Source organism: Puccinia triticina, chromosome 16A (genome assembly GCF_026914185.1).
Source record: "Puccinia triticina chromosome 16A, complete sequence".
In the NCBI taxonomy this organism is placed as follows: Eukaryota; Fungi; Basidiomycota; class Pucciniomycetes; order Pucciniales; family Pucciniaceae; genus Puccinia; species Puccinia triticina.
This window is the reverse complement of record NC_070573.1, coordinates 650,700-676,799: the sequence shown is the minus strand read 5'-3', so window position 1 is coordinate 676,799 and position 26,100 is coordinate 650,700. Positions and strand designations below refer to the sequence as shown.

The 26,100-nt window shown below is 44.1% G+C and overlaps 4 protein-coding genes across 4 annotated transcripts; 1 reads left to right on the top strand and 3 right to left on the bottom strand.

The window, feature by feature from the left end:
* Positions 1-2,735: 2,735 nt before the first annotated feature.
* PtA15_16A81 (uncharacterized protein) lies at positions 2,736-3,311 on the bottom strand (the record flags this gene model as incomplete). The annotated part of the gene is made up of 1 exon (XM_053164160.1): positions 2,736-3,311. The coding sequence occupies one exon, from the start codon at positions 3,309-3,311 to the stop codon at positions 2,736-2,738; it is 576 nt and encodes a 191-aa protein (XP_053027730.1).
* A 1,333-nt stretch (positions 3,312-4,644) lies between these two features.
* On the bottom strand, positions 4,645-6,127 carry PtA15_16A80 (uncharacterized protein; the record flags this gene model as incomplete). Its single annotated transcript, XM_053164159.1, has 2 exons — positions 4,645-6,035; positions 6,106-6,127. 2 exons carry the CDS (start codon positions 6,125-6,127, stop codon positions 4,645-4,647), a joined length of 1,413 nt encoding a protein of 470 aa, XP_053027729.1.
* Positions 6,128-6,620: 493 nt separating this feature from the next.
* On the bottom strand, positions 6,621-8,445 carry PtA15_16A79 (uncharacterized protein; the record flags this gene model as incomplete). The annotated part of the gene is made up of 4 exons (XM_053164157.1): positions 6,621-6,874; positions 6,960-7,341; positions 7,432-8,319; positions 8,398-8,445. 4 exons carry the CDS (start codon positions 8,443-8,445, stop codon positions 6,621-6,623), a joined length of 1,572 nt encoding a protein of 523 aa, XP_053027728.1.
* Positions 8,446-21,625: 13,180 nt separating this feature from the next.
* On the top strand, positions 21,626-22,186 carry PtA15_16A78 (uncharacterized protein; the record flags this gene model as incomplete). Its single annotated transcript, XM_053164156.1, has 1 exon — positions 21,626-22,186. The coding sequence occupies one exon, from the start codon at positions 21,626-21,628 to the stop codon at positions 22,184-22,186; it is 561 nt and encodes a 186-aa protein (XP_053027727.1).
* Between the last annotated feature and the right edge of the window lie 3,914 nt (positions 22,187-26,100).

Genomic DNA, 26,100 nt, shown 5'->3' with positions numbered 1-26,100 from the left:
ATAGGTATCTAGCATCACATTCAATATCATCAACTTCTTTTCTACTCATCGGACAAATGTTAATGTTTTCTTATTCTTTTATTCTCTTTTATTTCTTTCTCTAGATTCTTTTATTCTTAACTCTTCATCATCGTTGGGCATCTTTAACACCCGCCACACATCTCATTCTTCAGGTTAGAGTCAGTATAATTTTTGTTATCTTATTGTTTCCTATTATTTAGTCAATCAAATTATCATAAGAAGAACTAAAGAAAAGAAAACCGTTCTATTATTTTTGACTCATCGTCGTTGTGCCACATTTAACACCACTCCGACAAATACTGAATCTCAATAGATTCTTTTATTCTTAACTCTTCATCATCGTCGGGCATCTTTAACACCCGCCACACATCTCATTCTTCAGGTTAGAATTCTTTTATTCTTAACTCTTCATCATCGTCGGGCATCTTTAACACCCGCCACACATCTCATTCTTCAGATCCTTGTCAAGATACCCTTGTAAAATTATAACATATCCTTAGCATTATTACATACATCATTCATTAGTATCATAGCTACATAGGACTGCAGATTATACATAGTTTCATTACACATTTTCCCCTTCATATGATATCAGAAGAAAATTCCTTCATATTTACTGTAGCTATTACCAAATGCTCATCTTCATTATGTACACTTCTTGGACCTCATATCTGTCACTTCTGTTCATCATTATTTCATCTTCTACATAGTTACCTTTCATGTACACTCCTTGGTCATTGTACCTTCATCATTACTTCTCATCTTTAGATGTTGTTACTATGTGCTCATCATGTATTACCCCCCCCCTGTAGTAATTCTCACATATATAAACACCCCTCTAGATGTTGTATCCCCATCATGCACTTTCACCCACTGCACTTTGTATGCACCTTCCCCCACATACACTCTGTAGCTACCCTTTTACACACCCCACTTAGATACACTTTCACACCATTGAAATATATCTCCCAGCATATATCTCTTTACCTTTTACCTCAGAGCCTTGACCCATCTCCCAGTGTCTCAAGACCTTCTGCTTTTCCCCTCATCTCACTTCTCCTCTCTCACTCAGTAGGATTGATACACCTCAAACCCATTAGTGTTAAAGCCATCTAAGTCAAAGATATCATAAGCCACACCTTTTCTTTTTCTTAGTGTAACCCTCTCTCCATCAGCATTAGTCAAGAGGGCAGCCTCACCAGCACCTGTAGCCTCTTCTACATTATTAGTAGTGTAGTTGACTATTTCCCCTCACAGCTCTTTCCTGATCTTTTAGGAGTTCCACAGCGCACTTTCTCAAACACCAGGAAAAATAAATTGTCACTGGACTACAGGTGACATCAGCCTAAGTCCACTGAGCTACCCACCAGTTGCACAGTTGGCCGCATGTACAGCCCCCTGTAGGAAACAAAGGGGCCATTGTAGCCTAGTTGTGGTAGTGCCAGAGCAGGAAAAACTTGACAGACATTGTTGCTTGATGTCACCTGATGTCTGGTGACAATTGATTTTTCCTGGTGAAAGTATGAGTGAGTGCCCAATTTTCATGGTGAGTCTTACACTGCATGACAATTGGGCCCAACCGCAAGCCTTCTGCTTGCTGCTACCTATGTACCTAGTAAATACATTTTTGTGATCTAATAAAAAACAATGATTATTGCTAGTGTTCAAGGCTCATGAGACATAGAAAGAGAAGAATTGGATGGCTGCAAATCCTTGAGGTACAAAGCAGTGTGCTACCATGATGTATCACCTAAGGGGAGAGCTGTTGGACTGAAACTGACCACTACCACCCAGCCACCTTTGCTACCACAAGAGCTGGCCTGCATGACCAGCAAGCAGATGAAATGGCCACATGATAATATTGAAATAGGAAACAAACTCATACTGATGGATCCACCATCTAAGCATCCTTAAGACAAGTAATGACTGATAGTTATAAATTGATCCATTGAGGGGTTAACTTTTAGGCAATCAATCAGCTGATGGTCTTATTTCTATCTAAGTAGGCATGTATATTAAAATGATGGGGAAATTTTTTACCACAGAGGAAGTAATATAAGTCCTGAAAGAACAAGAGAAATGAAAGAGAGAAATGAAACAGATTGTGAAATCCAAACACCACTTCCAGCAATGGGCCACTGCACTACACTAACATTATTGGACAATAACTGTTAGTTTAGCCATTTGATTGAATCCCAAATTCATGTTATTTGTTATCTCAGATACAAGTATCCATACTAACAATAACAGGAAATAACAGCAATAACAACAATAACAGGCCTTTTATTGCTACTAACAGGATACAATAACAGTTATTGCTGTTATCCATCACTCTTTCCTGAGCAAGTTCCTGTATTGTTAGCAACACAAAAAACAAGATAACAGAAAATGTTGTTATTGTTAGCTGGTTTTGGCTCAGATACACTACACTAACAAATAATGTTAGTGTATTGGCCCACCATTGCTGGCACTTCTCAGTGATAACAAAAGATTAATGTGTAAATAATTGATTATCAGAATTATATTGTGTATGAACATAAGAGGCCACTACTGCATTGGAGACCAAGTGAAAGGTAAATTAAATTGAAGCTGTTGGATCAATTGGATGGCTGAATGAAATATGAGAAGCCTGCTGTTACAGGAGATAGACTAATGGAAGAAGAAACTCCCAGAATAATAGGTTGACAGAATGAGAATACAGAGGCTGTTTCAGCTCATGGGAAAAAAAGAGGGAGAAAGGGAGCTGAAGACTGGTCTGATGTTCTGAAATCATCGAAGCGTAACTTTCTACGGAAGATTTTGGAAAGTGAGTTCGATGTCTTTGGTTCACTGCGCTTGGGGCTGACCGGCCATTTATAAGTGATCAGCATTTCTTCATGAAGTTGGGCGTCCAATGGATAAGATTTATCCTTCACGAGCTCGACTTGATCAAGAATGGTCCTTTTTGTCTTTGTGTTGACTACACAGCAAGAAACATTATCTACGTGGCTTTTGAGGACCCATTTTGGGCCTTTCGAGCCACTTTCATCCCAGATTATTGTCGCAGGCCTAGAAGGAGAGCCGGGGGCTGGTGTTTCTTCGTCCACCGTCGCACCACTGCTGCTGGCTTCATCCATCATTATTGCCGTAGGAGATTCACTTTCTGCAATCATCATCGCACCGCTGTCCTTGTCCCCCTCCGTGGTGGCCCGCATAGACATTGATTTCACAAGTCGCATCGCGGCATTAACATCGGCCATCATGACACAGGCAAGCAAGACAAGGAATACGCGGTGCATTTGATCCTTCATATTGATCAGCCAGTACTTTCGAGCTTTCCATTGAAAAGAAGCAACTCAACAAGTAAGATACTTATCTTGGTTGCTGTTTAAAGGAAGCATATTTTGACAAGTGATAAGAATTACTTACCAGATCAGAACAGTTAGCTGTGTAACGTAAACCAGTTGGGGCGGGCTGAATACGGTATTATTAATGGTAGATAATGAATAAGAATGTTGATTCAAGTTGTGTGTTGAGACATCTCTCACCTATACCTCCAATTTGTAAGATATAGTAACAGTTTTTCACCGCTTAATATGAGCTTGTTGCAGGAAAGCACCCATGATACGCTGAGCAACAGTCAACTCAGTACCTATGGCCCAATCCCGAAAGTTACATGATCAGGTTTCTAAGTGGACATGACAGATCATGAGACCAGTGGGGATTCTTCAGAGGCCGGGAGGCTCTTGTTTAAAGAGCTCTTACGTCTCAAGCACCCCTTTTATCTCCAGCAGGTCATCTTTGACGTCTACTGCGAATGCATTTCCGTGATCTGTCTGAACTGCTAACCCGACACTGACGCCTACCTCAGACAGAGCTGCAGAGCTGCGAAAGAAACAAGCATCATCAAGGCCAGCAGTTGCTTTGGAGAATGCCAAACATCTAGAAGTTTGCTGCGTGGCTTTTTACTTCCTGGGCTCCCAAGATCGGCTGCATTGGTGCCATACCTGATCCAATTGATCTTGATGTCGTCGTCAAATCAGCAGCTGAAGAGGGGATGAAATCCAAGTCTTTTTTATTATTGCCCCGAAAGGTAAATGCATATTCAGAATTGGGTTGACATATTCTTGTTTAAAACTCATACTGGCAGTCTGCAGCCATGACCATTATGCCATATGTCTGTTCCTAATTGTCAGGATTTTAGTTCTGGAAAAATGTAATGATAGCATATTAGCCTGATAGGGCCCAGGGGGGTCTGCTTCGGTGAACAGGACAGGAACCCCGCGTCACTCAATAACACATTAGCTTCACTTCAGTTGTAATTTGATAGCTTTCTGTCCACGAAGTCCTACTTCCATAGATACACGTACTTTCTTGATCTTTCTATTAATGTCGTATTGCATAGTTGCGTTTTAGTGCATATGTAGTATTACTACAAGAGAAGAAAGTGATTGAGAAGCTGCCTATGGAAGCCGAAGAAAGAAGATGAATCTGTTTTAATTCCAACCGGGTATGTATTATGCGGAAAGAAAAGAAAAGTAAGAACAAAAAAGAGGATAAGGTTTTGGAGATGTATGACAAAGAGTTACTATGAATGGTTGCTTGAACACCGCTAATTCAAAAGAAAAAAAAGTTTTTTGTTTTTCATTTGTCTTCTTTGTTTTCTTGCTGTTGGTGGAGCGGATCTGGATGATCAGTCTCTGGTCTATTGATTTTCAACCTGCGATTAACTCTTGGTAGTTTAGGCAAGACTTGAGCGTGTTTGATAGCCACAGATTTTAGTTTAATCAGGTCAGAGAGCGATTGGTTGAGAGGGGTGTCCACGCCGTATTGGGCCCCCAAGCGACAAATGTAGCCGTTGATATAATCGATTTCAGTGCTAGTTTCCTTGACCGATTTTGGTTCTTGGCCGTCGATGAGTTCCTGGTAGTTAGGTGTTTTGAGTGGGGCTTGAGAGGAAGCGAGGCGGGCGAGGTTGGCCTTGGAAAGTGTGTTTGGAGGGGAGATCCGGTTAGTGGCGAGGGTGCGAATATCGGAGCACATGGAGGAGATGTTGTCGCGGGTGGCGAGGACGATGTCGGTGACGACTCGGTGGAGGTTGGAAGCTGAGAGAGGGTGGTGGGGGCGGAATGGCTGGCCAGCTTGTGCAGCAAAGACTGCACTGGCTTCCTCGCAGACCCGTCGGGAAAGCGAATCGAATGAGCTCTCTCGATGCAGCGCCTCATTCCGGGTCTCCAGGAGTGCACTGATCGGGTTGATAGCTGCATTGACGGTCAGCTTGACCAGCGCTGAGGTTTGGAAGGCGCCCATCGAAAGCCATTTGGTGTTCAACTCCTTCGCTATCGCTGGGTCCAACAAGCTTGTTAGTGTATGGTGAAGCGATCGGGTTTCCGGATTGATGACCGGTAGATGTTCCTCCAAGACAGGTTTCGTCCGCGAGAGCGGATTCAGGATCGGATTATCGTTTTCTGAATTTTGGCCATCGTCGCTACTCGAAGGGTGATTGGTCTGTCCAGTGAGCCGTTCTAGACAATTTTTCATCATTGCATTGGGTAATACGCCTAGCCTGATATCACCCAGGCCGGCGTGACAGAACCGGCCATGAGAGCCGGCTTCGGCGTCGGCAAGACCTTTGTCGATTCGGTAGACACCATGCGAAGTGGTTGCGAGTACGAAGGTGGGACGCGAGCTGGGCTCCTGGAAGCAAGTCTCAATGAGTTCCTCGACGACCCCGAGACCATTGTGCAAGAGCAAGACGGTGGAGGTGGCTGACAATCGATGGCGAACGCGTTGCAATGATTCGAGCACGTGTGGGGCTTTGGTGGTCACGATCAGGCTTTCGATAGGCTGCTGTTGCTGCTTGCCTAGGAGCTCATAGCTGAACCCTGTGGCTGTCCTTGTATGGTCTTGATGCTCCAGTTGAATCGAAAGGGTTGGGCTAGAGCGTCGATGTTGAGCTTGACGAGAGCGGAGCAGAAGCGTAATCGGCGTGACCGATTGAAGATGAAAACAGAGTAGGGAGCCAATCGATCCAGCTAAGAGAAAGAGGGCCATCATAAGCTAAGCAAATGATGCTGTTATTAATCAAGATGGCTCAGTGCTTACGTCCGATACAATGTATTCGCATTTCCCTCTATCTAAGCTACCCTTCGACTTGATCAGCACATTCAATGGATGGAGCCGGCTCTCGTGCAGTAGGGCTGTGGGCGTGTTGTTGGTCGAGGTAGTCGGTTCATGGCATCTTCCCTGTTGGCCATCAGCCGGCGACAACCGCAACAACCACAGGCAAGCTGACCTCAAACACTCCCCGGTCATATCGGGGAGACCGGATGACCGGCTCAGCGAGTTCGTCCCTCATCAGGAAACAGTGCAATGTCAAAAAAAAGTATTCAAGTTATTTAGCCCACATCAACAAAAACATTGGCAAGGAATTCTGAAGTGAAAAGATTACTAGGTTGGTATGTATATTTAGGAGGAATTTGAAGAGATCGGACTAGATTGTGATACGGATGTCAAGTGATAAATTACAGATGATCTATGTAAGTTTTAAATAAATGATTTCAAGAAGCTGCTCGTGCAAATAAGTCAAAAAGGAAAACGTCAAGAAAAGAATATATTAATTAGCATTCGGCCCATAGGACCGGCAAGATGGTAACACAAGCAGTCCACAAGATTTGGAACATCTTGTTGATCTTTACGCCGTTTTGTTGAGTGAAGATCCAGATCGCATAGAATGCAACCGAGAAGAAATGATAGAATAGGAGCATAGGTGAAGGTATTAATGCCGAAAGGAGCGAGATCGGGTCGGATACCCGTCTACCTCCTAATTCAAAATATTTGAAGCATCCTTCTTTTAAAATCTCTAGATTGTCATCTGCCAAAAGAAGAAGTGTTTGATGGGTGCTGTTAGTGGCCAACTGGGGTTGAATGGCAATCGAACGAGATAATCCAGGCTTTACCTTCTGCGCCAAATAGACTGTAAAGCGCTTGAGCAAGGACGTTAATACAGGTGGAGGTGCGCTTCCGCTGTTGATGCCAGATCGACAGTCTCTCTTCGATCGCATTCCAATCTTCAAACCCATCTAGCTCGCCGAGTAGGTTGCTGATGATTTCGACATCCAACAGAGCCACCGTCATCCCCCCTCCAGTCAAGGGGTGTCGCATGTTCAAAGAATCTCCCATCAGGATCACGCCGGCATGGCCCTCTTGACGATGCGGAGGAAGATACGAGTTGGGCATCACCCGCAATCGACAATCTGGGTCGCTAGAGTCTAGAGTCGCCTGAAACGTCTCGAGCAAGCTGCGTGGTAGGATGGGTCCCACCTGTCTCTCGAGGTAAGCCTAAGAAAGTCGGATGCCTCTTTGATAAATTAGTTGCGGCATTTGTAGATACTCAGGAGGTTAAAGAAGCGCCCAAGTTGAGATACTGACATGTAGACTTCCATTGCTAATGCTTGGCACTTTGGCACCCGGGACATCGACCAGCATGCGAGTTTCTGCGGTACCGATTTGATAGACAAGTACCGGACCGACCCCTGGTTCACCATCCACTACATCCTGATCGGCCGGATTTCTCTTGCGCAGGATCACGTGGCCATGGCCAGGCAGGGGGATACAATCGAATGGGGCGGGTGTTTGTAGGAGCAAGCCGACAAAATGCGAGCGCACCGTCGGTTGCTTGAATCCTTCGGGGGCAATCATCCGCCGGAACTTGGAAAAGCATCCATCCATGACAAAGTTGACAGGTGCAAAGAAGGAAGCAGTTTCTTCATCTGGTGACTTGACGGTGACTCCGATGATGTGATCTGACTTTGGGCATCGGATTAAGTCGGTGACGGTAGCCTGTAATACGGTGACGGTTGGGCGGCTATGTGCCTTCCACCTGAGTCGCTGGACAAATCTACCATGATGGAAGCTCCGACCCTGCTGTCTAGGGGGTTGGCCCTTGGAAGATTTACCGTTCCAAAGTGCGCCGTCCTTCCAGCCCATGGGTACGGATTCCCCAGGGTAAGGCAATGCGAGTTGGGTAATCTGAGATGCATCGGTTCCCCAATATACACCATATCCATTGACTTCCACCGCCTCAATCTCATCCAAACAATCTCGTAAACCCAACCGTTTAACCGCAAGACATCCGCCCGGCTGTAGAAGTTCGCCAACGATTCGGTCCGGCTGGCGAAGGTCACGCTCGATCAGAAGCACTGACGGTACGCTCTGACGATTCCTGTTTCGGGACGGGTCGGTGAGAGCGAAAGCTAGGGAGCTACCAGCGATCCCGGCTCCAACGATGATGGCATCGTACGATTTTAGAGCTGCTTTCTAGACCACATCGAGCACAATACAAATCAGTCAACCACCTCATGGAGAAAATATGAATGAGGAAAACAACAAGCTTACTGAGATTGAAGCGGATGGTACGGTGGTGTAGGACTCCGGATGAAGCATTGGTGCTCGATATTGGATATTCTTGATTCTTGATGTGATATGGTAATACCAAGTCGAGATGTTTGGTCGAGTAACCTTGACAGGCTACCGGTGACTTAACGTTTTAAATGTTTCAGTCTCGGGTACGTCCGGGGGAGGGTCCCCGATCGGAGGGCATCCTGACACTTCTTCCACCCTATTCGAATCGCCGATCGAGAAGACCATTACACATTTATTCGTTGCTGCCGGCCAGAGCCATCCAGATCGCGAGGGAGATGCAGATCGGATACACCCCGCTGCCCAGTGCCCAGAATCAAATGCGCAAAGCAAGTAAATTGAGATGTTCAGCGCTGGTGATCGAGCTAGCGTGCTAACACCAGAGGAGGCACGATCAACGAACTCACGAACGAACAGAAAACTCGGCCGAGCTAAGCCTCAAGCTCTCCAAATGGCACTATTTCGCTCGCAGGGGAAACCCCTATATTGTGAATGTTCCCTTGAAGCTCCTCTGAGAAGAGAACGCGGAAAGCTGATGGAATACGTATTGTCAATTGACATACTTAACAGCCCAGAATGGCGTTTGTTTCGGAGATCAGGGAGCTTTGCCAAATGGTTTTCCTCCTCATAATATCCAACGCTCCGCGAAGATTCCTTCAATTCGCAATGTATTTACATAGGTACCCGATAGCCCTGTTCAGCCGGTTTCATCTGCTACCAGGAGAGGGAATCAGATCAAGAGTAGGTACGTTGCGCGTTCCTTTTCCTGTCTCACATGACACATAAGAAATTAACATTGTGGGAACAACAGATCATCGGATCAATACTTCCAGGATAGTATTCCTTTGACAACACAAAGGTGGCGGTTTAACAATAGTCACAATGAAGCCTATAAGAATGGAAATACCAACTGATAGAACACAAAATCCTCTTGTGTGCTTCAGTTGCTTATCACACTAGCGTGTATTCATTGACTGAACTTCAAGACCCATGAATCTATGGTAAAGAAAGTAGAGAAGCATGATATGTATGGAAATAGATGTGACAAATGCAAATGGATTCTCAGAATTTGATGAGTAAGGAAGGATGGAATCAATGACCTTTGTAAGAAAAGTGTTACGCAAATCACCAGAAGCCCAACATAATGGGAACAAAAAGAGAGTTAACATGATGAGAAAACATGAAGGAAGGCAATAGATCATCAAAAGGAGGTTGACACTTTGCCATGTATTGATAGTGCCAACCAACCCAAGCTTTATGATGAAAAAACAATGCTTATGTGACAAATTGGTACTCAACACTTGGAACATGACTCCGGTTTTAAGTACTAAAACTTTAATTCAAGTACTCTTCTACTTGTTTGAAATTTTCAAAAAGTATCCGAGGAGAGCAAAGATCTAGAGAGCTTAATGCAGTTCTGAATTCTTGACGTTTGGATATTGAATCTTCCAACTTCAGAAACTCACCCTCTTGAATTTCTTGATGAAGTGTCTCTCTAGCTGCCTGATCTGGGGGATTGACATATGATAAATAGGCAGCACGGCTTGATAACAAAGCTTCTCCATGAGAGATCCATTTAAATGCTGATAGAAAAGATTGAAGATGAGAAGTATATTTCCCCTGATAATGGTTCTTCAAGAAGTTTCTTTCTGACGTATCCATCCATTCAAGCCGGTTGAACTTCTGGGGGGTCATGATTTTATAAAGAACTTTGGCCATGTAGTAGAAATCCCTTGGTGAAAAATTGAGTTTCAAACTGTCTTCTTCCAATTGTAGAATCAAAACAACTGTCAAAACTCGATTCAAGCTGATCCCATTACTATCCAGTGCTTTGATGAAATCTTCAGATTTGATGAGGTTCATGTAATTGCTTTGCGAAATCCAAGATGAGTGAAATCCATCTGTTGGAAAATGCATTCTTGGAGAGACCCTATCTGTATATTCATATTCACCAAGAATATGATAGATGATAGTCTTTTTTGTATATGAGATCTTGGAGTTTGGAGGCTGGAATTCAGAATGATAACAAAAATCATATAAATCCTTGTTGATTTGGTGTTTGTAGTTTTCTTTAAAACTTCCTTTGTCGTTAAGCCCATAATAACCAAAAAAATTGAATGTTTTTTCATACTCTCCAGCTTGAGCAACATCACGCATGTGATCAGGTACTTGTGGCATGAGAAACTTAAATTTCCTTCTCAGATGTTTTGATAGTATCTGTGCAAACTGCTTTGAAAGGGTCAGCATTCTTCTGTAGGCTTCTTTTGAATCCAATTCCACAAGCAAAGAATTGTAAACTTTATTCATTATAATAGGGGGATAATTTTCATCTTTCTTCTCAAAATAGATCATCATTTTGAACAGCTCTGGCTTAATTTTATCAAGTTCAATGTATTTCTGGACATCTTTGGCTTTCAAGTGACTTGAGATATGGTGCATGTAATCCACTTCAAGATGCTTTAATTTTTTCCACATTTTGATCTGTTGCTTGTTCCAAGTAACCTTGATTTCTTTCTGTCTGGGAGCTTTGAAATTACTGGTGAATAAATCATTGCGTGATTTCAAACCATCTATCAATTCACGTAGATGAATTTGGCTGTTAAGCCTCTCATGACCAAAAACTCTAGGAAATAGCTGGGTATAATAGATAAGTTCAAGAGATTCATTGAATGAATCCTGAAAAGCTGGTTCTAATGGAAGTGAATTCAATGGTTTTTCAAGTCCATTTTTGTGATTTCCCTAAATTGTTTTTTTAAGATATCATGATAAGATAAGTTGATAGAAGAGGATAAAAGTAAGCAAAAAGTACTTGCATCTTGTTCCTCCAATGTTTCTTCTACTTCTCCATTTTCATTGGTGATACTATTGATTTTACACATATAATGATTCAGAAACTTTCACAAATGCATGGAGATGATAATTTTGCACATACCCCTCAATTGCTTGCAATTTTTTGGTTTCCCTCAGCTGGGATACCAGGAGTGGGTCTTGTCCTTGGAACTTCATCCTGTGCTCAAGATTTTCTTGGCTCACAGTATGTCCCTGGCCAATCATCAATTTTTTCTTCTTGAGCCGCTTTTTCAACTGTTTGTTACTTTGATTTTTAATAAAGAGAAATTTTGAAAACAGAGAGGATTACCAAGAGCTACTCAAAGGAAATCAGTGTAACACTCACCTTATCACTCTTGTATTTGTTGCTTTGGCAGGGATATCTTCTTCTCTGTAGTTTTAATTTTTCACAATCACAATTCATAAGTCAGGTTTGAATGTTCAAAATATACTTTTGATGACTCACTTTTCTGTCTTCTCATTGCAATCAACTTCATTTGGTATTGATTTCAAAACTGCATTATGTAATTCAGATTTGTTACCTCCCTGCTTGATCTTCAAAAAACCCAATCAGCTTGGATGAGTTTCACTTTAGATCTCAAAACAAAACAAAAGTAAAACTAGCCTTTTCTTCCTGTGATTTTTCTGGCTCTTTAATATGCTCTTCCTCTCTCTCTACATTGTTGTTCATGGCTCTATTTTAACCATAGGTCTGTAAAAGTCAGCTGCTGTCCTACTTTTGAGAAAAGCAAGACATTTGATTGAACAACACCACCCTGGGATGCCTTTGTGGTCAGAACACCATGAAAGTTTGCAGGTATTTCATCCGGTTGGGGATAGGGGGGGGGGGGGGGGGGGGAGGGGTTGTGTATATATTGAATATCCAAATGTACAAAAAATCACTTACTCATTTATTGGTTTGATTTCCTCCATCTCTCTCTCAGGTACTGGTTGGATTTCTTTCAAATCTTCTCCTAAAATTGCCATATATGATTTTGTTTTTTTGGCCTTTTTCCTCCCTGGCTGTCTAATAAATTGCAATAGTTTTTCACAGCAAGAGCATCACAATTAATCCAAATGAATGACTTCAGAAGATAATCAACAGAAATTTTCACCTTTGCCTCCTCGGCACAGATTCAATATTTGTTTTCTCCAATTTTACAGAAGGATTCTCTTTCCTAAAAGTAGAATTTTCAGCAGTCTATCAGAGCTTTGTTTTGTAATATTTCACAAGGTAACAAGAGTGATGTGATTCCACTTTGAATGGCTCACTCATATATTATCTGCATGTCCTGTTCTCCTATCTCTCTAGTGGTTCCAGATCTGTCAAACTCATGGTTTTTCCCATCTCCATCTTTGGCTACTTGGAAGTCCTTGGAATCAGGTCCCCCTTTTGGGTTCTCTATATCAGTTGAAAATTTGTTAGAAGTTTTGGGCTCCTCTGGGGAAGCAATTTGTACTTTGTCAGTTGTTCCTTGACGTTTGTCTTGATCAGTGGTTGGAATATTTGGAACCTTGTCTAGCTCTATTTTACCTGTCAGAATTTTATCCACCACTGAGGATTTAGCATCTTGAGTCTGACCATGTCCAGATATCTTATTATTCTGGTATTCCTCTTTATCAGACTCCATATTGTGATTGGTCAAGCTTCTGATCTCTTCTGACACCACCTCAGTGCCCTTAGAAGTCCCGAGTTTTCTAGAGGTTGTAGGCGAAGATGACTTCCACTTAGTATGTTTTGCAATAGATGAAGAGCCAGACAAATTTTCATTTTGATGCGAAGGTGATTCAGCCAGTTCTGGAACTGTTTCCCCCCTCTCTGAGTCAGCCTTGGCTGTTTTTTTCTGCATACTCGACGACCCATCCTCTTTGGGAAGCTTGGAATAGGTGAGGGATTCTTTTGAGCTACGGGTTTGATGGCTGGATTCTCCTGCATCTTGTTTAACCTGCGGGTAAATCCTTCGATCTCCTGAATTATTTACCGCCAGTCCCACGGATTGCCCCGGAGGGTTAGCACGAGGTGCCGTCTGCACAAAAGGTGGCAAATTTGGCGAACTATGTCTAAGCTGGGCCTCAGGAAAGAGCATCCGCTGATCAGCTGTGTAGAGGGGCCCAGCCTGTTGACCCCACCCCGACCACTGGAGCTGCGGGATATCCAACCCCATCCCCGCCGGAGACACTGGAACTGGCGAATATCCGGATCCAAAAATCGGCAAGAGCGGAGCAGGATAATAGTTTGCCCCTGTTGTCAAGGGCCCAGGTATTGCATGAGGTACAAAGCCGTTATAGGTCATCCCCGCAAACGGCACAGTGTGATAATTTTGCGCAACCCGAACCGGAGTGTAAGTTATAAATCCTTCTGGTGTCAAATGTGAATAAAGTGCTGGTTGCCCCAACACGGGCATTTGATTGTTTAGCGGATGTCCCATCGGGGTCAATGGGGCTGGGTGTCCTGTCACGAAGGGTTGAGGACCATGTGGTAGGGAAACCAACTCGTTTGGTCGCAAGGCTGCTAGAACGGTGGGTGGACAGTTATCTAAATTTATCAAGAGGTTAATCCCAATAGAAACGACCCACGGGTACTTCATCTTAAGGAAATGTTTCTTTATTTTTACTGGTATGCGCTAAGATATTCTTATGACTGTAAATAATTGTCCATTGTCGACTGGATTAATAACTTTTGGGGGGCGAAGAATAGAGGTCGATTGGAGAAATTCTAATCTGGCGGCAGGATTTTATGGTGTAGATTAGCCCAGCTAGCTGTGCAATAGGTTGCCACAGGCGGCCACGTGGAAAAGCAATACTAATCCCGGCAAAGTTAATGAAACACATTTGTTGACTTCGAACTTCCGTAAAACCCTTGCATGCTGTAGTCGTGAGCTTGCAAAATTGTATTTCTTCATACACCACATCAAGGGAAACCTTGCTTCAGGAGTAATAACTATTGCGCAGACTTAGCGAGATACATAGCTCCAAATAAATAAGAGTCTGTTACACACTTATATAGACTGCAAGTTTTTGCCCGACGTTGAGAGCGGCTGGGGGATAGTACTCATGCCGGCATGACACCACGGGTCGCGCCGGACAACATTTGCTTGGTGATCTGTATGCCCGGTGGTTTCCGTTGGCGCTGCGAGGACCATGCGATGCTAACTTAGCTACTATGTAATGAGTCCCTCTGCAACAGGAGGGGGGACGCCGTCCCGCATGTATCAACCACAAGTCCAGTCTTTAGAACTAAAGCACCCGGGCAGCGTGGCACTGTGAAATTAACTGCTTGGAAAACCTTGTCCAAGCAGTTGCTGGATGTTAATATATTTACATAGTTCCATATGCTTCTACTATAGTTCCTGCTTTTGGTTTCCCAAGCTGTGATCAAACCAGCTACCTCCCAATATACAGTTTTGTCTTAGGATTTCTGAGACAGCTGGAACGGAGGATCCATTTTTCTTCCAATTTGTTCTGTTTTTTTTTTTTTCTCTTTGTTGGAATTTCACTCTTCTTTGCTCTCCCAGCCATTTTTTCTTTTTGATATTTTGTCACCTGTTTCATGTGTCCGCTATGCTTGTGAATCCTTTTCCTTATTAATTATGCTTGAATCATTGCACCCCCAAGTTGATCTATGTGTATGTAGTCTATATATTAAGCTATTTAGACTCCAAGTAATTCAACCCATTGGTCCTGACCATCCTGAATCCTTGTGTTGGCACTTTGGCCCCACCTCAAGTGAGTTGGCACTTTGGCACCACCTCAAGTCTCCCTGCTTAGGCACTTAAGCCCCTGAGAGTGAATGATCCAGTTCTTTTGTCTGCTATCAGCCAAGCCAATCTCCTGCTTTTCTTGCAAGCTCCAATTTTATCACTCTTCAGAAAGCAAAAACTGATAATTATCATTTTCTTACTCTGCATTGATAGCATCAACACTGCAACTGTTACAATACACAGATTTTATTGGCAATACTGTTGATTGGATTGCTCACCCAACAGACAATTTCATGACCTTTGTGTATTGGATTGGGGAAAGCCCCAACCAAGCCGCCTCATGTAAATTTTGCTTATTCTGGGTTTTGGATATGTGGGAAAATTGGTGTTTTCCCACTTGGACCTGGTTTGGATACATAGGACATGAGGAGGAATTTTTGGGAGAAAGGCCCACCAGGGCAAAATTAGACAAAAAAAAGTCTTTTTTTGGCTGGGAATTGAACCCAAGACCTAAATAATTGGTTTTTCTTTCCAGGCAAGCCCAAAATACATCAATTACATTAGGAACATCTTGGAAAAACAAACCAATTTAGATATGTATCCGGTGTGGTAGACAGAAAAGTGAAAAATCAAACGTTTTTTCTATACTACATAGTTACTCACAATACGCCTCAAGATACCACCAAATGGAACTCAGAAATGGATTCTACGGTAGAGAATGTCAACCGGTACCTGGCACCCGCAGGCGGGTACTGCCCGCACCCGCCGCGCACCTGCCAGGCGGTGCCGGGTGCCCGTTTTTTTGGAAAAAGCGGTGCAGTACCCAGGTACCGCCCCCAAGTACCGCTTTCCCCCGCCGGTTTAATTGGGTAACCCCCGGACTCCCGGCCCTTGGCCCGCTCTGAGCTGCCCTTGATGACTGACAATAGACCGGTCATTGAGGATGGTCCCTGGTGCAATCATCAAGGGGAGTTGTCACTCCCCTTGATGGCAAGTGTGTGCTGGTCGTTGGGGGAGCACCCTCCATGACCATGACCAACCTGTTTGATGACCAGACCAGGTTGGTCATCGCTTTTCTGGTCATTGAGAGGTCCTCCCCTCAATGACCAACCTGTGGCAGTCATCAAGCGGAGGACCTCTTGATGACGCGTACATTCCGGTCATCAAGGACACCTCTTGGTGACCTTTTTGATGAAAAAAGCTGGCGGGTACCGCTGGTACCCGCCAGGCAGTGCCAGATGCGGTGCTGGGTGCCTGTTTTTGGAAAAAAACACGCGGGTACCGGCGATGTAAATTATACCCGGGTCCATTTTGACATTCTCTATTCTACGGTGTGGAAATCCTACTGTGCCAGGCGGTAGGCAGTTCTTGGAAGGGAAAGTGGTGATGAGCCTGCCTTCCTGTGAGGTCCTAGGATGAATGAGATCTGAGAAAAGCCAGAGACAGGGGGTTGAACAACAATGTAAGTGAGACTTGTTGGCGGGTTTGGGGGGTTGAGGATCTAGAAAGGGATGCTGATGAGGATCTTGAGGGTTAATAAGGATCTGATGAGGAGATGAGGATAAGAATCTGAGAATCTTGATGGTGTATTTTGTGGATCAGAAGACTCCCATGCCTCCCCATCATCTGAGTTCAAACTTTGAACTCAGACTCCAGGAAGTGAACATGTCACAGACATGTTCATCACATCCCTAACTACAAACAAGCTCTGCACAACACAAACAAAACAAAACACACACAAAGAAAAGATCAACCACATACATAGAAAAATGAGGAGAGTAACATAAGAGGATGGGTGCAATCAACGGTGGGTAGTTATGTTGCCAATAATGGTAACGCAACGGTAACATAACAATTTTTCAGCCGTTATTGTTACCATTATTTGTAACGGCAGTGCGTTACGGTACCGCTGCAATGTTACAGATAAATATTGATGTTTGTTACATTACTGGCGCCTGCTGAGCGCCAGATAACGCCCGATAACGGCCAATTTTGGCCCGTTACGCGTTATCTGGTGGATAATGCGCAGTAACGACCTCAAAAAAAGAGCCTGTTACGTTACACGCAAGGCCTGCAAAGACCCCGTTACAAATAACGTAACGGGCAGATGCAGGTAACAAGGGTAGTTACGTTACCCAAATTACGTGAATAACATAACATAACATAACTACCCATTGCTGGTGCAATGGATCAAAAAGAACAGAGAGAAAAATCAACAACAATCATCAATATCAATCATAACATCTTCAATCTTGAGCTTGAGATTTGAGATGGATAATCTTGAAGTCTTGATCTTGATGACTGGTCACTTGAATCTTGAGTCTTCATCTGGATCTTGAACCATGGACTGTCTGTACCATTTTGCTCACCACAACGGCCAATTTTACCCCTAGTCACCACTGGAAGCGTTGCTGGAACCCCACTGGATTGGAAGTTACACCCTCTTGGACCCTCATGGACACGGTCAGCCCCTGTCACACCCCTCAAGTCACCTTTCCCAGGTATACACATACTCAGCAACAGCCTAACATATACTCTTTTCTATCCCTCTTAACTCCACTGCATATGCAGGGGACCAACCCCATTTCTTCTGTATTTGACATGTCCCCGCTTCATTTATGCACCCCTTGCAGCTGCATGCAGTCTTCTGACCCCATTTCTGCACTCCTTGCATTAGTCTGACACCTTTATGCACCCCTTGCATGAGGTACCCCTGTATTTGACATTTCCCTGCTTTATTTATTCACTCCTTGCATTAGTATGACATCATCTTTCATTTCTCACCCCACTTTTTGCCTGTATTTAGTATCTTCTGACACCACTTGTACGCAGACCACCAGCTAAAATCCCTCATACAGAATCCCCCTTGTAGCTAAAATCCCTCACATTTGTCTATATAAGGAGCTCTCTCCCCCCCAGTTGTTTTTCCTCAGCTCAGTACTCCCCAGTTATTTACATACCACCTTCACACTTACCATCACATCCATACATCACCACAACCCTCATATATTTGCAAATAACCACTGAACTCACTCTCATCTTTCACATACCTGTCATTGAACAACCTCATCTGGAAGTAGACCAGACCTATCACTTGATTAAAACTTGCCAAGCTTAGCTTGGTGGGTCTTGTTATCTGATAGCAGAAGGGCAGAGTTTTGCACCTCCATCATACCCTTCACCATTCAGCAAAAGGGTTTCACAACCGCTTTTGAGTCTTACACCGGTGATTTACATGAGGAGCATTTTGCAAAAAAATGTCACCCAGATACGTGTTACATGAGGCGGCTTGGTAGGGGCTCTCTGGGGTCCTGATTGGAGGGGTGATACAATACAGAGTATTGGAACAGGGGCTGATACAAGCCAATACTGGGTGTATTGCCTGGTATTGGCCGTCTGATCCCCAATACTGACCAATACCATTCCATGGATTGGAACAGTTGCAGTGTTGATAGCATTCTGTTCCAAACAATTCCCCACTCCACCCTGCACGGAACCAGTTTTCCTCCTCTTTGGTTTGGTGAATCAAGATGTTTCAGTTCCAATCTATTTGTTTAAGTCAAGGCAGTGTTTTTTCTGCTCTGCACCTTCATCCCAATTGATCCAAATTTTCTCTTCCTAGTGTTACCAGCAGGGCACAGGGGTATATATAGAAGTAAGCCCCCTCCAAAGTTAAACCATACCACCAATGGTGCAACAAATGCAATACATGTATTGTATAGGCATATACATTATATTGTATTTATTTTTGAATACAAAATGTCTTGGCATATTTGTATTGCATTGGTCACCCAATACAATACAATACATTTCAAAAAAAATGTATCAACCATGCCAATCCACAAAATATTACATTTGGGGAGGGCAATACATTATGCAAAAAATACATTGTATTGTATTGGATAAAAAATACAATACAAATACAATGTATATGCTATACAAAACAATCCAATACATGCCATATACAAATACATACATAGTATTTGTTGCACCGTTGACACCACTCTGTGAGCTGCCTGTATACAATTACATCCGCTTCTGTTTCCTTTCAGACTCCAACCACAATCTGCATGCCAGAGAATACCATGGCTCCTTCCTGACCCAAGATGGTCACAATCAAGCTGCAAGACAAGTAATTAAAGCTTTACAGGACAGAGATCATGCAGTTCCTGAAGGCCTATATTTAGCTAGCCGCAGAGCTGGATGGAGTGTTGGAGTACAATGTGTGTCAGGTTGTGTGTTTTGTGGAGGTGGTTGAAATCTGCATGGTTCTTGCCACACTGATCAGTGGTGGGTTATAAGCCGTGGCCAAAGCTCTAGGAGTCCATGCTCAGTTATAGGGTGGAAGTGGGTAAAGCAGAAATATATCAAAGTCCTGGGGGACAAGTGGGTGGTCAAAGGTGGACTCTCATTGGTCTCCAACTACCAGTCTTGTTGGAAAGCTTGGGAGCCAATTCAGTCATATCTGGTCTCCAAGAATCACATCAAGTCAGAGGAAGAGCTGAACAAGAAGTTCTACCAGTCCTTTTTGGTTGGTTTTCAAGATCGGATTTGGGATCAATTGCTCAAGGACAACACTCTGGTGTTCACATCCAACAATTGTGGGCAGCTGCCTATATACACCACCGATCGAGTTTTTGGAATCGGCCCTCGTCCGGTAGACGTTTTTGACTGAAAAGCGCCTAAATGATTGCCCGGGTACACCACGGGGCGGGTTTCTGGGAAACCGCCCCATCCGATGGACGCTTTTGCCCTAGAAGCGTCCATCGGATGCTCCCAGAGCATCCGATGGACGCTAAGGGGCAAAAGAATCACTTGGACGGTTTCAAAAAGCGTCCAAGTGCCGCTTTGCTGGCCAAAGCGTCATTTGGACGCCCAAAAAATAGCATCCATCGGACACTCTCCTCCAGGAGTGTCCAATGGACGCTTTTCACGCAAACGTGCGCTCCGACAATCGGACACTCCAGCCGGAGTGTCCAATGGACACCAAACAAGTTGCCCAGCGGACACTCTCGGTTGAGAGTGTCCAATGATCGCAAGAAACAATGTGCATCACCCTCCATTCATGAGGGTGTCCAATGGACACCAATTAAAAAAACCCTTGGACACCCTTGATCAAGACTGTGCAATTGATCTGAGTGTCCAATAGACTGTTGGACGGCGAAGGGGTATCGTTGGTTGTAGTCTATGTGTGATGAAGGTGAGGTTACTACAAGGTGCTGTCGACATGGCGTAGTCGGGAGATTCATGCTCTTGAGGCCAACTGTTCCACAGGCCGCATGTTCGACACCCCTTGCGAGCAATGACGTGCGTTGGCCAGCCGGGCCACTCATTTTTTGATGCCCGCTGGAGTGTGGAGCTATCCAGCGGATGGTCCTTCAATCATCCGCTGAACGCTCCCTGGTCCGTACATGGGATGGTTTGTCCGAACCATCCGACGCGAGAGAAGTACAATGTCCGTCCCAAGGATGGACTCCCCCGCGCAAGAGCCGGACAGCCGAAGGTGCAACCATCGGTCCAACCAATGGATGTCCTGGATGGCCCGTGGTGATCATGCCAGCTGCGCTGAGCATTGACATACGGACACTTTTTGAAAGCGTCCATGTGATGCTCGGCTCTCAAAACCGTCGGGTGAACATCCCAAAAAACCCTCCATCGTACACTCTCGCCCGAGAGTTTCCAATGGACGGCTCGGGTGGCCGCACCATGTGGCCTGAAGCACCTCCTGGCTGACGTTCAGACCGGCTGGGTTATCACTGATACCGGTCGTCGGTCGCACAGGAACGACTCGGCCGTCATCTTTTGATAGGTGTGAGCAGGTTTGAGGCTTGAGCTCAAAGCCCAGTCTCTCTCCCTCCTGGGCTCCTCCAACGTACTACTAGCACGTTGGAGGAGCCCAGGTCCCTAGCTGAACCCGAGACAAATCTCTATCAGCTCGTATCATAAACTCCTCATGAAACAGTGCATTTCTTTTCCAAGCCTTTCGATACACAGCCAATACGCAATTGGTCGGTGAAGGTTGAGTCAGATAAGTCGGCAAGGAGAGCGCTTTGCGCGTAATCATGATCTATCATGATAACTTCTCCTTGTTGAACAGGCAGGTTCTTGGTTTTAAAAATCCTGCTCGCACTGGGAGTCGCGGCGGGACCCCGTCACCCCCACTGGCACTACGCATGGAGTTTAGGTGCCACATAAATATGTATGCCACGACATAAGCACCGATCAAGCTTCACCGAGTTGCCCAACAATAGCCCAGCCCGCGAAATGAAAGTGCTTACCAAGACCATTTTCAAAATCTGCAAGCCAGGTGGCCGATTTCCTCCGATTTCAGACTGGAAGTTGGGAGGATGTCAATCCAAAGAAGGCAAATGATATAGCTTGCCCATATGTGCAGACATTTTATGTGTGTAAATACATCCCCTTTCCACATCATCATCATCTATGTAGTGCCAGCGCGCAGAGCCAGGTGGAGTCGGTGTCTGCCCTGAACCCCCTGTACATGCATTCTTTGTAATCTGTTGCTTTCTGGTTGAACCATCTGGAATCTCACAGGTCTGCCTTCTTACTAGCTGTGGTGTCCGCCCAAAACCTCTTCAGTCGAACTTACCGAATAGCCTCACTTATCGAACTTATTTATAATTCTTCCCACCACCCAGGGCGAAATCTGTTTCTTGATGATATTGCACTTGGCAGCGAAGGTGGAAACAATGTTACACTCGAGATTTTTCACCAGCATTCTACTATCGGGTATCTTTTATATCGCCGTATTTTCAGTAGGAAATGCGTCTCCAATCGGCAATTTCGATCCTCCAGGGGTAAGATCGACGTTATCTCCCAGGACTGGAACCGAAGCCAAAGGATCGTTCTTGTTCCCGAGGAATCAAATCGCAGCTGGGAGCACCCAAGACACCAATCATTCTCAGGCGAACAGTTTCACGGGAAAGACAAACATATTGAAGACCAAACAACAGAAGAACGAAGATTCCTTACCCGATGTGATACCCAAGGACCCCAACGGGTTTTTCCATCCAGCTGCGTTAAGTCGATTCAAATCTAGCATAGCTTCCTTTAAGGCCTGGCAGCCTCTCAACTTCTTGCCCGATGCTCCTACACTCGCTCGGACCAAGGCTCAAGACGTGGCTTCAAAAATAGACTATTTCATCGATAAAATTTCGACCTTCCATCACCCTGAAAGGCACCAGGGCAAATCGGTAATCAATCACTTGAAATCCTGAAATGGTATGTTTGTTAGAAACACTCGCTCATGATCATAGTGTCCTTTTTTCGTTTTCAAATCTCGAATACCTCGACTTTAACTCAATACTTGAGCTGATTATAAGATTCAATTTTGATTGATTTTTACATCAGGTATCAACGGGATGTTGGCTTTTCGTCGCCTTTTTTTACTTAATCATCCTCAAAATCGTCGTCGACTTTACATCTACATAAACACAGATTATCACTCCACAATTCCGACGAGTGATCACCTTACGTGCACAGTAAGTGCGAGAATGATAATAGAGATACGACTTATCATTTTGCTATACTAGTGTCCCTAATAAATCATCATGATTACCCTACCCTCAACTCTGTAGTGTAAAATGCAATAACAAATCATCATTATTGTTCATAGCCCCAGTGCTGTAACATGGTCATGTGTTTATCTTAAATCAAATTACCTCTTTGGTTATCACAATTCTCTGCCCTTTCAATATACATATATGGCGTTCAAAATTACATAACAGCCCAAACTGCGACTTTAGCTGGGACATGTCACCTTAAGTTTATGCATGTTGACATGCTCCTAGCAAAAATTTGTTTTTTACTCTTATGTAGACAAATGCATATGCAATTTTGAACACCTAAGGTGTTCAAAGTTGGCTTGCATAAAATCATAGCACCATAAAATCATAAAATTTTAAGCAAGAAAAATATGTACCACCCAAACACTCAAAACAGAGCAATATTTTGACATGGGTACATAAAAAATTATCACCCAAAAGTTCTATGATTTTATGATTTTATGATTCAAAAATTTTATGATTTCAACTTTGAACACCTTAACCATAATAGATATATATTCTTTGAGTGCTTAGGCCCCGTTTGGCTGCCGTGTTATATGTCATAAATGGTCAAATTTATGATGGGCAACCCCTGGGGGTCTCAAAGTTTTGGTGGCAACAGGGGGCAAACTTTGGGTTGCACTGTCATAAATTCAACCATTTATGACATATAACGCAGCAGCCAAATGGGGCCTTAGTGTGACAATGTTCCTATTTACAGTAGAACTGGGTTTCAAACACTTCTGCGTGAAAAATTAGCCTATTTGCCGTGGATTATGACAAGTTGTGGAGTTTGTGCCTTGAAAACAGCTTTTGCAAATTCTATACATACATTTTTCTGGTATGGTTGTGTCAGTGACCCAAACAGCTTCCCTGGGGAACAGGGAACAGGACAGCCCTCTTGTCAACTGGCTACTATGGCAGAGCCACCGTGACAATACACAAACAAAAATATAAAAAGTAGTTTTACATATGAAAGAGACATTATTACTCTTACATATGTAAAACTACGCAAAAACATTAAATATATATATAAATAATTAATTACTCAGCTTTATGTAATCAATAAGTAAAATATTATAGAAGATTCTTATCCTAGGGTAAAATAACCTAGGGTACCTCACTTACACATACCCTTAATTATTATCCCTTCCTTGTGTAAACTAACTTCAAAGTTTACGCAAGTGCATCACACCACGCGTGGATGCACTTGTATGCACATATCCAAGTTTATTGAATTCACACAATCTTGGTGCCTCAGATCTAAGTTTTGGCGTGTGTTCTTTAGCAAAAAACCCTCCAAAACACCTCCTCAGACCACAATGTAAGTCAATGATCTCACAAAACCCAAAAAACCGTTGAAAATATTCCCCAAACACTTCATGAGAAGCACCTTGGAATGACCCTCCAGCCTGTGCCGCAGCAACACACAAAAAAGTGTCGGTCAAATTTTAAATCAAGGAGGGGCCTAATCAAATGATTTAGGGGGCCTCCAGGGAGGGGGTAGGACGAAACCGGATCCCCTGGGGGGAAACAGCTCCAGCATCCACCTCTTTAAGTACTCGGCCCACCTCATGTATGTACCTTGAAAATTTTCGGCTTCACTATGGCAATCACCATATCGACTGTTGTCTGAGCCGTAGACGGTGATAAACACTGCCCTCCGTACAGGTTTTTGCAAGCCTCAGCCGCCTCGCCATTCAGAATATCCCTCACAATTGCCCCGCAACTGTTGCCGCTACCTCGACGCGTGCACCGCCCTCATTCCTTCCTCTTGCACTGGACCCGAGCACCAGTGCGCCCTGGACATGCACAATCTCATCGGCAATTCAGTCAGATCCATCGTCCTCGACCATACCTCTGTCACTGACCTCGGCATCGCCCATCTTGCTCGCTCGCTCTCAACCGCTCTGCAAGAGTCCTCAGACCGGCCCAGCAAACTTCCCTCCGACGAGCCGTTTAGAGAGCTCAGGTCGATTAGTTTGAGGGGCTTGCATTGTGTGACTGACCGCTCCGCAAAACACCTGAGTCGGTATCAAACCTGTTATCCATAGGTGAGTTTGGCGTATTTCGCGGTTGGCGTGACTATCTCTTGTTCTACTAATCATCAGGTGCTGCACGCACTGGTCCATCAGACCTCACAGGCACATCGTGTACAGAGGCAACGCCGCTCATCTTGAACAGACCGCAGGCGGCCCATCACACGCAGTCCCCCTTCCGGCCTGCGCGATCAGAAGACGAGCTCGAGCTGTTCTGGCGGACCTTGGACCCACCCGAGCGATTGAATAAGCTGCTGAGCCAGCATAAGCATGACAACATCCCAGCCGGCGGGCCGTTCTTTTTCCAAATCAACCGATCCGATTGCGCTTATTCCAAGAAATATGGAGCCTGCTTGGAGTCCTCGGCTTTCGCCAAACGCTTCCCACCTCTCTGCCTCCTGCCCCGTCCCCCCTATCCACCGTTAAACCCCCAAATCTTCATCCTCCATCCACGCTTCAGTCAGCCACTCCCCACGCTCATGTCTCCAGTCAATCTTCTTCTCTCCCCTTGATCAAACGCAAAAAACTCAACCCTTCTATCCTAGACAACTTTCTCAAAGTCCGAAAGTCTCGCAGGAAGTAGACCACCCCCACAATCGTTCTTTGTATGTATCAACACAAAAGTCAGTGGGCCCCTGTAAGAATTGTGTCATTGTGCCATAAATATTGCATACACCGCTAATCTTGTTGACTGGTCCAACATGGCATCAAACAGAATAGTAATTTGAATGTATTGTCTTTGCCAAGTACGTTGGACCGTTTCAACTTTTTGTTTTTTTGTTTTATGGATTTATTCTAACTTACCAGATTGATTTCTGGCCAAAGTATCCCACGACCTTCATGTTCCCTGCAGCTTGTGTAAGGGTTGGGTGCTTGGTCTCTGTTAGGGCAGAGGGCTCACATAATTAGAGGGCTTTTGATTGTTTTGAAAGAAAGATTTGTGCAATAGGAAATGTTTTCACTGGTGAAATTGCAGATAGCAAAAAAATTACTGTGGAGGTAAGTAATTCAGGTACAAATGAGAAAAGACTATTGACTGGGGATTTTATTCCAGGGAGTTGGCAGAGTGGAAGAGTTGGCATCAAGCTTGGTACCTAGGTGAATTAATGATTTCTGGAGCTCAAAATCAACCGGACTGACTTAGACTTCAACTGGACTGACTTAGAATTATTTCTTCACAGGATGTATGTAACATTCTAAATACCAAATGAAATGTTGATTTGTATGGCTCCATGGAGGATCCCTGAAATTTTTGATTGAAGTACGTTTTGGAGTTGATGTGGGGCTGAAGGACCACCCTGAGTCAGAAATTGTAGTTGCTTAATAGAGGACCTTCTGATATTTCCCACTGTAACATCAAGTGAATTATATATGTAAATATGTGACAAGGTAGTCTCACCTTGTTTATGATAAATTATTGTTTGTGGATTATTCACAATATAAAGCAAGATGTTGTGGAGGGGGTGGGCTCTTTTCTTTTTGGAAATCTATTCACAATTTTGAATATTTATTTACTGAACTCATTATTGTCAGACTTACCATTTCCTA